Source organism: Gouania willdenowi, chromosome 21 (assembly GCF_900634775.1).
Source record: "Gouania willdenowi chromosome 21, fGouWil2.1, whole genome shotgun sequence".
Taxonomy (NCBI): domain Eukaryota; kingdom Metazoa; phylum Chordata; class Actinopteri; order Blenniiformes; family Gobiesocidae; genus Gouania; species Gouania willdenowi.
This window is the reverse complement of record NC_041064.1, coordinates 26,133,381-26,150,086: the sequence shown is the minus strand read 5'-3', so window position 1 is coordinate 26,150,086 and position 16,706 is coordinate 26,133,381. Positions and strand designations below refer to the sequence as shown.

At 38.6% G+C, this 16,706-nt stretch overlaps 1 protein-coding gene across 4 annotated transcripts in view; it reads right to left on the bottom strand.

Moving 5' to 3' along the window:
* The window catches only part of rnf17 (ring finger protein 17), a 57,287-nt gene that overhangs the window by 17,130 nt on the left and 23,451 nt on the right, over window positions 1-16,706 (bottom strand). For all 4 annotated transcript variants that reach the window (XM_028437003.1, XM_028437001.1, XM_028437002.1 and 1 more), the window contains exons 5-14: window positions 13,133-13,222; window positions 12,899-12,987; window positions 12,562-12,721; window positions 11,638-11,714; window positions 10,383-10,457; window positions 8,736-8,980; window positions 8,553-8,627; window positions 3,276-3,434; window positions 1,119-1,290; window positions 52-196 (exon numbers count right to left, since the gene is read on the bottom strand). In XM_028437003.1, the coding sequence (XP_028292804.1) occupies window positions 52-196; window positions 1,119-1,290; window positions 3,276-3,434; window positions 8,553-8,627; window positions 8,736-8,980; window positions 10,383-10,457; window positions 11,638-11,714; window positions 12,562-12,721; window positions 12,899-12,987; window positions 13,133-13,222 (1,287 nt within the window). The remainder of the gene's footprint in view (window positions 1-51; window positions 197-1,118; window positions 1,291-3,275; window positions 3,435-8,552; window positions 8,628-8,735; window positions 8,981-10,382; window positions 10,458-11,637; window positions 11,715-12,561; window positions 12,722-12,898; window positions 12,988-13,132; window positions 13,223-16,706) is intronic.

Genomic DNA, 16,706 nt, shown 5'->3' with positions numbered 1-16,706 from the left:
ACTTTTTGAAGGTATGCATTGCAAGATACCACCAAACGTCAGCACACTCACCAAGTCATAGGGAACCAAATCCTTAAGGGAGCATCTGGTAGCCTGAGGTGCAAAGTATCCCAGCTCCATATCTGCTGCCTGGTCAACCTTTCTCAGTTCACAGTTTATAGCCTTCAGTTTGGAAGTGATAATGCCTTCTTCTTTACTGAGATGGTGACAGATTGAGATTAATATGAAACTAGTAGAAACAGAAAGTACTTTATACAGTAGTAAGCTTTTGCATGCACTTCCCAATGAGCAACTCCTAAAAACACTCAAGAATGCCAGTGGTCCTCAACCACCAGGCTCCAGACAAGTACTGGTCCACAGACTATCTGGTACTGTGCAGTAAAGAAAGAATTAAGTTTTAAAATTTCATTTTCGTCCATGTTCCATTATTTCTTTTGAGAAAACTTATCACTTCTGCTTTTGTGCTCACATCCTGCCCCTCCTATAAGAGCTGGGATGAGGGACTTAGGTTTCCTGCTCCCTCAGTCTTCAGCGAGCATTGGCTGACAGCTCCATGCTGACTGTGTTCAGCTGCAGTGATGTTTGTGACTCTGTGCTTCTATAGAGTTGATTCTGGTCTAATCAGAGGGTTAATCAAGCTATGTGTGTATGTACAGCCACATCGTATGCATGGACATGCGTGTACCTCTTGTTGCTAAGTTTGTGTGTGTGTGTAAGTTGGTTTTCTGGGGGTCATGGCTGGAAAGTGGGCTGTTTGCCCATGCATGCTCATATTGGTATTGTATGTGCGTGTGTTTGTGGGAGTTGAGCTAGGCTACTGTGACTGGGTGTGTCTTAACTGCTCCAGGAAAAACACCCATAATCAGCTATTTTTTTAATTTCCCCACTCACGGCAGGTCAGCAAAAACTTAGGGGTTTAGTTACATTTTAAGCCACTCGGTTGTTGGCCAATCTGCCTGAGGGGTTACAAGTTCATGCCAAAAAAATCACAGGTAAAAAATAAAAATGGGGAAATATTAAACAAGATCTAGAATAATCATATCTCACTGTCGAGGAATCACTTAAAAGAAGTAAACGCAGTTCGCTCAGAACCATGTTCACTTTTTTCGTGTGTCTACCTTTTTATGGTGATGATTTTCATTGGTCCATAATCTTGAAAGAAGACATGCAAAGTGTCGAGATCAGTAATGTGGCAGGTATTCACTTCCTCACTTTGGCCGCTCTGCAGGATTTTGACCACACGGGCCCGAGACCACAGTCCATCCTCATACTGGGCAAATACCAGGGAGCCTAGAAAAGAAAAGACATGTTGAAAATCAACCAAGTGGAGTTTATGTTATTCAAACTAGACACTGAACAGGTGGATAGCAGGTTAGGGTTGTTTTTTCAAAAAGATGAGGGACCTACTCTAAGGTAGGACATATTGTTTAAGACTTATGAGCATTTACATATTTTTTGCAGGAATTATAATAATAACCAAACACAAATCATGTAAAAGACAAAAGGCTAAATAATTTTGAAAATACCAATCTTTGCTTTTTCTATAACAAAAAAAACTAGTATTTAATCAGTACTCCCCCTTAATTTGGAAATGCACACCTTATTATTACTCAGGCAGTTATCTAATGAATTTGTTTTTAATACCATTTGAAAACATTTAAGCAAGCATTTTCTTTGATCCCAATTTTATTTAACCTAGAGAAACTATTTTAACTTTTGTTTTGGGTGAGCCATGTACGACTGAAAATGAATAAATCTAATTGGGATGTTAAAACTACTTTTTCCTCAGACAAAATACAAGTAGTCCTGTTTGTGTACTCACTGATACAGAGTACTGATAAGTGTACCTAATGAAACAAATACAGATACTATGAATAATTAAATGAAAAACAATTTTGCTCATAATTTTGTCAGTTAACGTTAAAGTAATTCCACAAAGCCGACATTGTTCTTTCACCACCAAACTGTCTGATTACTGAATCAAATCCATCTATCATCACATCTGATTTTCAGAGCATGTTTTACAAGTATCTATAACCAATAATGGCATCAGTGCATCTTTAAAATTTAAAGAAAATGTCTCCAGTTCCACCAATTCAGCAGAAGGTATGATTAATAGACATTATCCTATTATCTGCATGTTATAGATACCGGCTGTCCAACCAATATAATTAAGAAATTGTATCAAAGAAGCAAAGCTTGTTATTCAGACATATTCATCGACACCTCATCGTCTGTGCTAAATGAAAAACCAATACCCGACATAACAGTCAAATTTCATAAAGATTGGTCAATTGTATATTGATCTGGTTTCCCTCCAAAATGAAATTAAGTCTTCCATGGCGTTAGGTCAAACTTAGGTGGAAATTTTGTCAAAATTCGTTTGACGTAATTCTGCAAAAAGACCAACAAAACATCAAAAAGTGGCTAAATATATTACCTCCTTTAAGGAGGTATACTAGTTGATCTCTGCAATCAGGTGTGAGGGAAACAATGTCGGTATCTGTTATCAGCCAAATGGTTTGTATAATATCAGCATATCAGATATGGCCAGAAACCCAATATCGTGCATCGCTAATAGACACTAAAGTTGGGTCGACATCGCCTACAAAGATACATCTCAATATTAAAATGTCAAAATCCATCATTGATGGTATGAGGGGTATCACAAAGGGGGTAAAGCATACCTTTGTCTTTTCAACTGCAGGAGACTAATTCAATCTCCTAAAGTCTCAATTGTTCCCAGAAAATCTAGACATCCCCAAAAAACATGTCCATATCTTAAAACTAGGCTGTGTAGATTGTTCTAGTTTGCAAAGTTCATTCACGATTTGGAATATTTTTATGAAGATGGACAAGATTTAGTTTTATTTTAAGGCGAGCATGGATTGTCAGTCTCAGTTTTCGGGTTTTATTTACATGGCACTTTAAATAGGAAAAAATCGTTTTTGTTATCGTTTTATTCTTTTTATATTCGTATCGAGTTAAGAGGTCATACCCAGAGTAAGTATGCAAGTATGCCCAGAGATAAAGTTAAATTAAAGCATGGTTATTTTTCCAATAGCAATTTTTTATTTGGTCTTTTCTCCCTTTCCAAATGATCATACCATATCGTTATCGGGGGCCCAATATCATCTATCAAATCATATCATGAACTTATCCATCGTCCCACCCCTATGGACCTTCACTATAATCAAGTTCAAACATTGTTAAAAAACCAAAAACAGTAACTCCTGGACCACAGTGCTTAAGATAAAATTGTCTAGGATACAAACCAGTCTCCACAGTATCACTGGAAGTAAAGCGGTAGCTTTCTTTCGAGCAGATGTATTGAGTCTTTTTGGAAAGGATCTTCCGTTTCCCATCTTCAGTCACATATTGGATGTAGAAGTGACTTGGGTTCACAATGTGAGTAACCATCACCCACCGGTTTACTGGAAAAAAGCATCACAAAGAAAAAGAACTGAAAAGTCTTTAGATGGGGTTCATACAATAGATGATATTGTGGCGATCAGTTACATTCATAATTCACCAAGTGACTGTGAAGTGGTGGGGAACACTGTGTTGAAAAGGCGGTGTTTCCAGTCGGATGTATTTTGGTGTGACTCTATATATAGAGAAGTGTGGTTGAATGGAAAATAAAGTTTGGAATTCCATGTTGAACACGTCGCCCCCGACTCCCGTTCATTGACGAGAGTGTGGACATCATCATCAAAGGGCGCCTCAGTGCCATTTCTGGATTCCCTAGAGCTGCTCTCTTTCAGCGCTACTTCCATCTCTCCTGGGCCTAGTTTGACGACCTGTTGACCTGTATCGGCACTCGCATCTCCTACCAGGACCCCAACTACAAGTGCTCTATTCCAGCAGAAGAGCACCTGTCCATCTTTCTCCAGTTAGAGTTGTTTTTTTTTTTCATTGTTCGGAATTTGCTCCTGATAGGTCGTGCCAAATTCTGTGACCTGAAAAAATCTGTGACCGCTGCGGTTTCTCAGCACTCTAGTGTTAAACCTCTTTGTAGCTATTCAGGAGCCATTTACTCCCCCTTAAACATGACGCTCCGGTGGGTGAAGTAAATGCAGACTGGAGAAAAATTACAAACGTGTTTAAGGGGGACTAAATGTCTGCAGAGACGCTGCAGGGGTAGGAACTGTCACCACCCACAGTCACAGATTTTTTTTGGTCACAGATTTTGGCGCAACACTGCCACTCGGCACAGCTTCGGCTCTTGGTGACGTCATCGACTAGTCGACGTCGATTCAACTAGTATGCACGTAGAGTCGACCTTTAAAATTATGTAGTCGTTCAACCCCTTGTCCACCATATATTGTGTATGTACACTTGACGCATTTGACACGTTTGGTGTGAACGTGCCATAGCCTAAACAGTAACTGTGCATTACGACTATTGCATGAATATTTCTAAAGATGTATATGTAGGAACCTATAAAATCCATGTTAACTGAATTGCGGACAAAATCTTAGAATCGACCAATGAAAACTGTTAAACGCGAAAATTGACAGAATCGGCATGACACGCCGTCACCGTGAGGCAAAGAACATTTCTTCATGGGGAAAGGTTTCTAGGAACCGCTTATTAGACGCACCGCCCTCCCCTCTCCCATCCTGGCCACATTAAACACCACCTAAACCACCCAAAACATAATCTAAACTGCCAAAAAACTACAAAAATCATTACTGACCCGTAAATACAGAGCCACTACTGCCCATTTAGTTTTTCTGTGCCTGTAAAGCTCCATCTATTCCTCGTGTAGCGCTGCGGCGCTCCATGAAAACATAAGCAGCTTTAATCAGCTTCACCCGTGTTTAATCAACATCTCATCAGAGCTACAAAAGATCCGTGGATAAAGTTGTTCTGTTGTTGTGGACGAAACAATCAATGCCAGGGACTGTAGCGTCATAAACATCGTAGGTTAATGACAACTACTGATTCTGTCAAATATTCTGGCCCCTAGTGGTGAAATAACTGATGCATCCTTGTGACCATTTATTTTAGTTTAATCATTACAGTCTGGAATGACGTCAGCAGGATCATTTAAATTAGGTTAATTTAAACTAAGTTGATCAAAACTTAATCAATAAACCTGCTGTTCTCATACACCGTTACAAGTTAAAAAAGAGCAGTCAGAATAATCTATGTCTCTACAACTTATATCTACTTTTAATTGAATTTTACTTTATTTTTAACATAGATTTTTGTTTAATTATGGTTTTTTTTTTATTAATTAGTATTTATTTTGTTTCCACACGAGTTTAAAAAAAAACTGTTTTCTGAAATAAATGATTAATAATTCTAAAAAAACAGAATCAAAAAAATAAAGTGGAAAAAACGGTTTTTATTTTATAACATCGTATATGTAAACAAGAAAAACACTCATTGATTAAACTAATACAAGTGCAAACAAAGATGCAGCTAAAACTTTAAATACACACAAAGCATAATGTATATGCACACTAAGCATGTGGAGATTATTTGATATGAATCGGTATCTAGATACAAACGTGCGCAATGCGAGTATCGATTCATTCAGTGTGCATCAGTACAATTTACGAGTGAAATTGAGATGCATCGGTCACTGCGTGCCTGCATTGGTAAGATCCATGGTTGCATTGACTTCAGGGTCGCAGGGCAATTTTTTCATGTTGTATATTATTCAGTTTTTCCGAGGCACATTGAATGCACCACATGCTTCGTGTTTTGTTTTGAACACAAACTGAAGCCGGGAAGCACATTGGTACCGCAACAAACTTACAACACGGAGGTCCGTGAGCGCAGCAGCAGCAGCTATGAGATTTATAACGCACCTACATACTTTAAACCATTTGTAGAAATGGTAAACTTGACAAAACACAGGTGCTTTGTAAAAAATGCTGTGCTGCTAAACCTTACACAAACTGAGGGTCTCACTTGTATCGATATAAAACACAATTTTCATTTGAAATGTTGTGAAAACAGAAACTCTGCGGCGAGGTAAAAGAGGTAGGTGAGAAGGTAAGGTAAAGAGAAAATGCCTGACTAGACATCAAGGCATGTGTCTGAGTTCAGTTCATTTGTTTTCCAGCTCCCTCTCAACTTGAGCTGCAACAAATTATTATTTTCATAATCGATTAATCGGTCAATAAATTATTCAATGAATCGAATAAAAAAAACACCACAATTTTTTATTTCAGCCTCTTTATTCATCTCATAGTGAATGTAATGACAGGTCACCCTAAGGTAGATTTATTAGCTACACGTGTCCATATATCAGCAGTGAGAGCATGTTTGCTGTTTGTGCTAAATGCATTCTTCACTTTCTTTGCAGTCTCTTCATATTATCTCTCCATGAGCTTTGTAAAATGTAAAATGTGTCGTTGAGGACAGAATGTGACCTGGATTAAAGGTGAGGATGATTGTAGTGAAGCTTTATCTTCATCCATGGACACAGACCTCATGTCAGTGATCATCATGTAGAGGATGTTCTCAGTCACAGTTTCTCTCTGTGGTTACATCATGTGTTTATCATCATGAAGCCTGTCATTGTTTGATATTTTCTGATGAAATGAGAAATATAATATAGCATTAGTATGTGTTACAGCACAATTTTTAACAACTAAATTATTAACTTGTTTTATTTGCAGTATTAGGTTAAGGCATGTTGGTAGCACAAAAAGCAAAACACACACAAACACTAACATATTAAGTAGAAGTACCTTAAAAAAAATCAAACAAATTTAAGTAGATGTGATGAGTTACTTGAACCTCAGTCTAAATGTAATTAATCCAGGCACACTTAATTGTGTAAAAGTCTATATATAAAGCATATTTAAACCCTGCTTAAGCTGATAAAATAAAAAAAAAGTATCTCACACACAAACACACGCAACTCACAAACACTGGCACGAGCGTGCGCACACAAACATACTCAAATACTTGTGTGCGCACACAAACATGCACTTAAACAATCGTGCACGCACACACTAGGATCAGGCTAGCTACCAGAGAGCCTAACTTCTTCCAAACATAACATTAGTAGGATGTTGTAGTGATTTACCTGCTGTTGAGCTCCTTTATTCACTTTGTTCTCCACCTCTGCTCTGCATCCAACTCGCTCTGTTGTTTTTTTTTTTAAACAAAAATTTTATTGAGTAATCTCTGCAGGTAAACCAAACGGCTGCGCGTCAGTCAGTGAAACATAACCGCACGACGCAACCAGTTTGCCTGCATGAGAAGAGCGTTCAGTCCGTGCTCACCATAAATTCTTGTAGTGACATGACTAAGGCACATTTAAGACCTATCTAATCTGAATTTAAGACAATTTAAGACTTTTTAAGAACTTTTATTTGTAAAAAATTATTTAAAACTTTTTAAGGCCCCGCAGTCACCCTGTGAATCGCATCGTACAAAATTGCATTGCATTGTGTAGAACTGAATCACCATTCAATCAATATCAAATCGGTTACAGGGGTGAATCGTATCACCAAGGGTTTCAATGTATCGCTAATGTATCGGATCGCTGGTAGTGTATCGAGATGCGTATCAAAATGTTGTCAGTGATGGAGATTCACATGCTTAATGTACACACAATGTGTCAAAAAACGTATTTCCACGGATATTTAAACCAAATCCTGTAGTGGCCCGTCTGGGAGCTATGACTGAACATAGCGTTAGTTCAGGCAGGCTGCGGATGTCGAGCCAGCCACGCCTCCAGTCAACCAACGGCCAAGATTGGCTCCCTATTGGTCAAAGCATACAGGAAGCACTACCTAAACTGCGACAGCTGTCTTTTACCTCCTCAGCAAGCATCTCACAACCCACCTCCACCCCAACTCCTCCAGGTCAGTATGTAACCAACTCACTGGGTGTCATTAACATATGCTCTGATCTGTTCCAGGGGTTTCTGCTAACCGCTCTCCTTGCTTTAGCCTTTAGCTAGGGCTCAAGGAAGGTCAGGGAGGAGTGCTCTCCCTCCCTCTGGCTTTCCACGTAAGCTCGTGGAAAGGGCAAGGTGGTCCCAGAACAGACCCATACCGCCAAATATATACAACTGCATGCATATCCATGTAAAGCGCTCAAAGTTGCTATATAAATCCTAATGCACATTTATTTTGACTAAAGCGGTCCTGACTGAACAATAACTATATCTAAATACTAAGGAAATAAAAATTCTTGGCCGAAAACAAAAATAAGAAAACCAAGAAATTATTTTGTTGATATGACACAGAAACATAAAGCTCACCTGAGAGTGAACTTTTCACTTCTTGGTCCATCTCAACCTCTGCTTAGAAGACGCTATAATTCTCAGATGTATTGAAATAAAACCAAGTTGTGGCCCATTTGTGGATTTTTCCAAGAATATTGTAAATATGTAAGAGAGCAACTAATAAAGCCGTACACTCTATACATTGGAAAATACAGTAATTTACTCTGTGCAAACATGGCTTTACTACACTTATGCACTGGTTATAAGAAGACTGTCCAGTCCTTTTACATTTAATGCAACTTATTTTGATTCCAATTTATGGATTGTTCGATATTTTAGTGCTGCTACTTACACTTTATCTTGTCGGGCTGTAGATATCGTCCACCTTTGTCACCTTGCTGTCCGTTTTTGCACAGCTCAGGGCCAGCTATAAATATAAGTGCAACAAAACACAGATTATTACACAGAAATTGATTCAAAAATTAAATAGCTTTAGCAGATTTTTTGAGGGGATTTGTCATAAAACGTAACCAACCATTGTCTTGTCCCTCCTCTATAATTTCCTCGACAATTACATCCAGGCTTGCAGAGGGTGGGAGTGTGCTCTGGTGAGAAAGACTGATTTTCCTCTGAGGTAAAATGATTGGAGGTGAGGCTATTAGGTTGGGTTCTGGGTTCTGTTCAGCCACTTTCTGGGAGTTTGGGAGCGCATTACAACTTGGCTCTGAAAACAGTTTTTCATTGAAGTTGTCAAGCTTGCGGTTGATGAGTGGAGATGAGCTAAGAAAAGAACAAAAATATGTTATACATCCCAGGATCCACAGAACTCTTGTACTACAAGACCTTTTGAAAAAGACAACTGCCCTGTCATATTGCCCCACGTTGCTGACTGTAAACCAATTAAAAGAAAACCTTATTGACTAAACACTGCAGGTAAAGCAAACGGCTGCGCGTCACAGTCAGTGAAACATAACCACACGACACAGCCAGTTTGTCTGCATGAGAAGAGGGTTCAGTTCGTGCTCACCAGAAATTCTCGTGGTGACGTGACTAAAGCACATCTAAGACCTATATAATCTGAATTTCAGACAATTTAAGACTTTTTAAGGCCTTTTATTTGAAAAAAATTATTTAAAACTTTTTAAGGACCCGTGATCACCCTGTAGAAAAACACAATTTAGTTTAAAGTAGATGGGTAAGTGATTGCCCAAACAAAATTACATTATGAAATGTAAGGAATAATTAAATTATAATAGTGTAAGCATACATTTTGAATTCACCTGACTATTCACCTTTCTTATTATACCAAGTGACTTCTGGGTGCTGAGAGAAACAGCAATCTGTTGCAGCAGCTCCGTGTACTGTTTTTATACATTAATACAGGTTTAGAACTTTCTGCGTTTTCGTTAACTCATTAATGATGGCACAACTAAAATGCTGCACTACAACAACAGAAGATTTGCTCTTTTTGTCAGACTTTAATCACGTTCCATAATGCTCACATACTCTCGCGAGGAATTGCTGCGTTCAAGCATAGATCTAGAGTTCCTGCTGCGCGCATCACTCAGGAGCTATAGAGATCAACTCACAGCGGGAGGAAAGCCGGTGCTAAGGTCAGAAACAGAGACCGGAGATTTCAGCCTTTTCAGCCCTCAATCATTATGGGGAACATGTAATCACTCGTTAACAAAATGAACAAAATAACAGCCCTAGTAAGCAGCCAAAGTGTGCACTGGGAGTGCAGCTTGCTCTGCTGACAAATTTTAGTCCAGTATCTTGAATAAACTTATTAAAGCTAATAAGTTTTTTCTAGACTTTAAGTACAATTTGCTCAAGATTGGGGGAAACCAAACACAACAAAAGAACTCAGAGCGCAAACCTCTGCCAAGTTTAGAGGTGCAAAGTCACCAGCAGGTGGTGGTGAACCAGCCAAACGTCCACATTATGCTCTAAAACTTGTTCTGGATACTATATCCACAATACCTGCTGGACCATCTCCAAAATTAAATTCAAAAGTTCATTTAAATCCGCTCAAAACTTTTTTGAAATATCCTGCAAACAAACATTCACATTAACAGACAGACGGACTGATAGACAAACGCCGGTGAAAACATTGCCACCTTGGCAGAGGTATAAAGAGTTAAATATAGAGTTAATAAAAAACAACATTCAGAGGACTCACTCTTTGTGGGTGTGAACTTTCATCTCCAAGGACAATGTCAAACTCTGGTCAAGGTGTTTCGAGATGAAAACGCAACTAAAAAAAAAAAAAAAAACAACAAAAAAAGACTGAGTGCCATTCAGATTTAATTATCACAACTAAAACCCAACAAAGCAGGAAAAGAAAGAAATAGAAAAAGGATTGACATCATTATCTAGCACAATGTAAAAACAGAAAAAGTTCACAGTCCTGAATCCAGTCCAAGGATTCAGTTTGATCTTTGTAATATATTAAGCATAATAAAACTTTGATGACAAAAACATAATTATTGTTCAGTTATAACATTTTTTAAAAAGGCAACTGAAAGTTGAAATATACGCTATGGTGGGGAAGGGAATCAGTAAATGTTTAGCAAATAAAGCACAGAAAAGACCAGACAATGGGCCATAGTATTTATAAAGCTGCAGTTCTGGATGCAGGTAATTTGATTAATGAAAGGCAAAAAACAAGCAGAAATGGTTGTGGGCGTCAACAATCATATCATTGTTATAACTGGTTTGTATGCTCGTGAAGGCTTTAAGTCATTAAGCAAAGGCTCTATGCTGGCTTTTGTCCTAAGGTACATGTGTACTCCAAAATTAAAATATTTGGGGGCACAAACAATATCTAATCGAAAACATAAATAGGCAGCACATCACGCATTTTTTAAAATTTAATTTTGATTCTCATTTATCTCATCTCATATATCAGATGTGGACACCTCTATTTTAACTATTGCAGATGAACTGTTAACCAATAAAAAAATTTAACTGAATAATAGTTACAGTTTATTTAAATTAGGTACAATCAACTGATGTGTGACATGTGCAGCACGTACTGAAACGTACAGCAGATGGGACAGTTACACCTAAAAAAATTAGGTAATTTTCTAAATATGTGGTACAGTCATTAGTCAGCTACGTTCCGACTGTTTAAATAACTGTAAATAAGTTATTTTCTTTAGATTTGCCATCTCAGACAAGTTAGGATAATATTTGGTATTTATCTCTACTCGCACATTGTGCAACTGAATTATTTTCACCTTTCAGTTTTTTAAGGCGCAAATGCAAGTGAAATGCTTGCACTGTAGAGTCCTGTAAGCTATTGTGTTTACTTACTTTTAAATACATTTAGTATGTTTGTGATCTAGATGTACTTTTTAAAATTTTTAAAATACAAAAAATCAAATACATTAACCCGCATCATCGACATGAGGGTCAACCTTAACATGACAAACCTCATTTTTGGACCCACAGTGATACACTTCATGTCAATGAACTGATCTTCCACTGGAGCCTGCAGTATATCCAGAACCTAAAACAGACATCACAGTATTAATGGGGAGGTATACTGGTTTATAACGAGTACCGGTGATTTTATTTTTTTATTTAGGATAATTTTTTATACCAGCAATTAGTAATGTACACAATGTTGCAAGTGGCTCAACATTGTCAAGCAGCCAAATGTTTGAGGACAATGTTTTACAGTTACAGTAAGCAAGCAAGCATGTGAGAGCACAACTTATGTGAAGTGTATGGATGCAAATATTTCAAGTCTCCCACAAGTTCTGATTGGTTCATCTGTGTCCGTAGTGCTAAAAACAAATGTACTGGGGTGGTGTGTAGCTCAGTGGGTTGAGAGCCCGCCCCATGTACAGAGGCTGTAGTTCCTCACCTGCAGCCGGTCCCAGGTTCGATTCCCGGCCTGGGACCCTTTGCTGCGTGTCATTCCCTGCTCTCTCTGATCCCTTTCCTGTCGAGCAACTGTCATATAAAGGCCACTAGAGCCCAAAAAATAACAAATGTACTAGCAAATGGTGCGATTTGGCAGAGGAAAAAAAAAAAAAAAAAAAACTTTAGATGCAACTTTGCATATGGACAGAAGTATAGAACAGGCAAGTACTGCAAGGGATAAAATGCACACTACAGCCGGTTCTACGATCTCTGCGCTTTGGCAGATCGTCATCACATTCTAATCCTTCATAATCCAAGATCGCCATATCGCCCAGCACTACTGTAGATCAGTCCTTTTTACTGTACGTATTGAGTTTTGTCCATAAAAACAGGCACATGCTACAAACAACTCAAATATGCTAAACATCTATTTTGATTTCATTTTACAGTAGATGTTCCAACAGGGTATTAAAGACAACCTTTCCTACCTCATCGAGGGTGCAGTACTGCTTCAGGAAAGGAACTCTGCAAACTTCTCGTGCCATCTGAATGGCCAACTTCACAGCCTTCATCCTCTCTTGAACTTTGCATTGTGCAGCATATGAAGTAACAAAGCTTTCCATCACTTTGGATAACTGAACCCGTTTCCTGTTAACAAATTTCACTAGCATTAGGCCAAACACCATTTTCTTTTTAGATTAAAAAAAAATCTCAAAACTAAAAAAAAAATACAATAGCCCAAATTTGAAAGTTAAAAAGTCAGAAATAAAAAAAAAAAAACCCACAGATTTCAGATCAATACATGAGATTTATAGGTAACCATACCACTTTTGAACAGCAAGTATAGCCTTCGCCGAGGCCTTTTCGATCTCGAACTCCACTTTCTTTTCCTGCTTTGACATACTGGTCAGCGTCTGAGAACAATAAAACTTCATCAATAATTCCAGAAACTAATACAGTTGTGGATTTATAACCAGCTTTTAATCCTTTCAAAAAAAAAAAAAAAAAAACAGCAGCCAAACAGTAAAGAATTTTTTTTCTTCTCAATAATTCTCACACCTCATTGATGCACTCCAGCTGGGCAAGGTTTTCTGCAGCCACGATTAAAGCTTCATCCACCTTCCTCTCATTCTTCTCCATATCTACCAACTGAAAGCAATAAAAAAAAGGGTTGACTTTATTTATTTTTTTAATTTCTATATTCACATATCTATCTGTAGAACCTACTAAAACCTCATCATCAAGCTCTGTGTGTTGGAAGAGGGAAACATCTAAAACATGCTGGATAGTGGCTCTTGAGGACCAGGATTGGCCACCCCTGCTCTATGAGGTGAATTCTCGTGCTCGTTTACGTGCGCCATCATTTTCTGCTCGCTCTTGGTAACTGTCTGCGGGCGCGACATCACTTCCTGTTTGCTCAAATGTCAATTCAGTGGCTACTGTCGCGTGCAGCAAAATCAGCGTACCCCACAGGGTCAACTTCTCAAAGCTGAGGCAATTGATTTTTCTAAATGCTGATCTTCACTGAAGGAGAAAATAATTATCTGGATGCAGATTTTTTTTCATTTTGTTTTTTGCATTTTAATGCATATTTTGTTGTGATTATATAAGCTTCTGAATGTTGTTTCACATTAAATTTGTTTAGTAGTAAAAAGCTAAAAATTAGTTAAGGTAATTTGTAAATAGTTAAATGTTGGTTTTTGCACTCAATCTTTTTAACCACTCTGTAGCGTGTATAAATAAAGGTGTACTTATATAATAAACATTTGGTACTGGGATCGAACCCCCAACCTCTCGATCTGAAGACAACCCTCTACCACCTGAGCCACGGTCGCCCAGTAATTCATATAGCGCATAATTTTAGGAGCCGAGCCAAAAGAGCCGGTCCTCTAAAAAGAGCCGGAATTCCCATCACTTAAACTCTGACCTTACGTTACCATGGCTCTTAAAGGAACAGTCAGAAGACGATCATCACAGCGCGCGTATGTATCTGTGTGCGCGTTAGTAGTGGTAACTGTTTATATATTCTGTATGTCACTTTGGATAATAGTATCTGATAAATTCACAATTATCAATAATAATAAATAATTGATAGTTAATTATAATAATTTAAAAAAAAAAGTTGAAATGTAGACAAATGCAAATCATTTGTTTTCTAAATTTTGATATTTTTCTCTACAACTCTGTTAATAAAGGTCCATGTGTGACATTTAGCATGGGGCTTTAACTGACTTACCTTGTTTTAAGAGTTTGACTAACAGGTACACTATGCTATAATAGGGGAAACCCCAATTACATCACAGAGAAAACATCAATATATTTTGAATATTGCCATTCTGGTTTGGTTGTATGCATCAAAGCATCATCTCAAGGCAAGGGCAAAAATATCGTTATAAGGTATATCGTATATTGAGATATAGCTTGAAAATATTGATATTTAAAAAAGGTCATATCGCCCGCCCTACCATATATGGGTTGTGACATAGAGATAAGATTCCCTTCAGTCGAAAGCTCACACAAACAATGACTACAGAGTAAGACAACAACGAATCAATAAAAATCGATGTGTTTACAATTTTCATAATTTGTTTGCTTCACCTGCCGAGCGAGTTGAATGCAGAGCGGATGCGGTATTTAAATGAAACCAGTTTGACAGACGTAAAGTAGCTCAACAGCAGGTAAGTCACTATAACATCCTGCATTTGTTCTCTTTTGAAGGGAGGAAACATTAGCCTCTCAGGTAGCTCACATAATGCTAGCAATAGTGTGTGCGTGCATACGTTTGTGAGTGCGTGCATGTTTGTGTGTGTGCACGCACGCGCTTGTTTGTGTGTGGGTGAGAGATACTTTTATAATTTCAGTTAGTGACTTTGAAGCATTTTTTTTTACTTTAGTGACACCTCAACATTGGTTTCCTATTACAAAACTACAAAAACAACACTGAAACCAGTAGGGATGCACCGAATATATTCAGCCGAATACTGCAAAAACAGCCAATCAAACAACGTGCAGTGATTTTGAGTCCTCCTTTCCCCACACACACACAGCCAGACTCTCTCCTTTCCGCTTACCGCTCTCAGTCACAGCGTAAAAGTTGGAAGCCGTCCAATTCCACAATCGAGTGGTGAGCCACGAATCTGTAAACATCCCCATTGTTTCCTTCTCAATTCACAAGTGATGTCGGGTCTCGCTGCATAGGCTGGTGTAGCATTAGCATGGAGTCTAATCTCTATTTTCTTCCAGAAAAGTGTTTTTGTTGGTTTAGTTATCTTACCGGGGATTTAAAACTTAAGGTTAGCAACAGGTGCAAGTAAAGTTGATGGTCTGTAGATGTCGCAGGAGGTGAAGCAGGAAGATGCTGAGTCACTGCACAACGTGATTTATTTTAGGTTAACAAAGTGTTATATCTTGATTTTATTTGTCATTAATAGCCTCTGTAAAAATAACTAGTTCTGGTCCCTCCATGCTTGCACCGTCTGCTCACCCACGGAGCGAGAGAGAGAGCGAGAGAGATGCACTCTGTGGGACGTGACAGAGCGCTCAGCCGCTTTGTCCAAAATGGCTGAAACGCGGCGCAGAGTAGCATTCCGATTGTTGTGTAATCAAATACAGTAGTCCCTCGTTTATCGTGGGGGTTACATTCTAAAAACAACCCACAATAGGCGAAATCCGCAAAGTAGTCAGCTTTATTTTTTACAATTATACATGTTTTAAGGCTGTAAAACCCCTCACCACACACTTTATACACTTTTCTCAGACAGGAATTAACATTTCTCTCTTGTTTAAACACACTCAAAGTTCAAACCTTTATAGATTTATAAAACATAAACCTGTTTTCAAACATGAGTCACACTGCTAGAGATCAGACATAGATGCCAAATGCATTCAGAGTCTTTGTTGACGATAACGTCACGTCAACATGGACACCCATTCAACCATAGAGTAGAACCTGTGCATTACCACCTGGAGCTGTATGACACGGCCTTTATAACGGGGACCAGACTAGTAAGTATTTGGCATGAAGGAGAACTCACGGAGTTGGATGTGCGGCTGGTGGGTGAATGCAGCATTAGCCAATCAGGATGCAGAACACAATGCGCGTTCATACGCTGTAAAAAAAATGCATCCAAAATTGCACCGTAAAGAAAAATCCACAAAACACTGAGGCCGCGAAAGGTGAACCGCGTTATAGCGAGGGACTACTGTACAATGGTATGTAGGGTTGGGCACCGAGAACCGGTTCCAAATAGGAACCGGTTCCGGAACCGTTACGAAGATGTTTGATTTGTATTTTTGATTCCTAAATGCCCGCACTAGTTTGTTTCCGCAGTTTTTTGTTTGTTCCACGGGGTTTGTATAATGTGCATTCAGAAGGCACTGGAACTGTAGTGACTGCAGTCTGTGAGGGAGAAAGCGCTGCTCCCTTCTTTTCCGGCCATATCATAGACAGCGCCGCTTCTACGGTTTAAATGATCAACTTAGGGAGTTACTAAAGGATGAGTTCACCCAGAATGTAGTTTATTCAAGAAATTAACCACTTTAATTTTGCCCTGCTAAATGAGGAAGTGTAGGACAGTCCTCTGCTGCTGCATCTCTCTGTAGCGGGGGAGGGCCTGCCGCCTCGGAATTACAG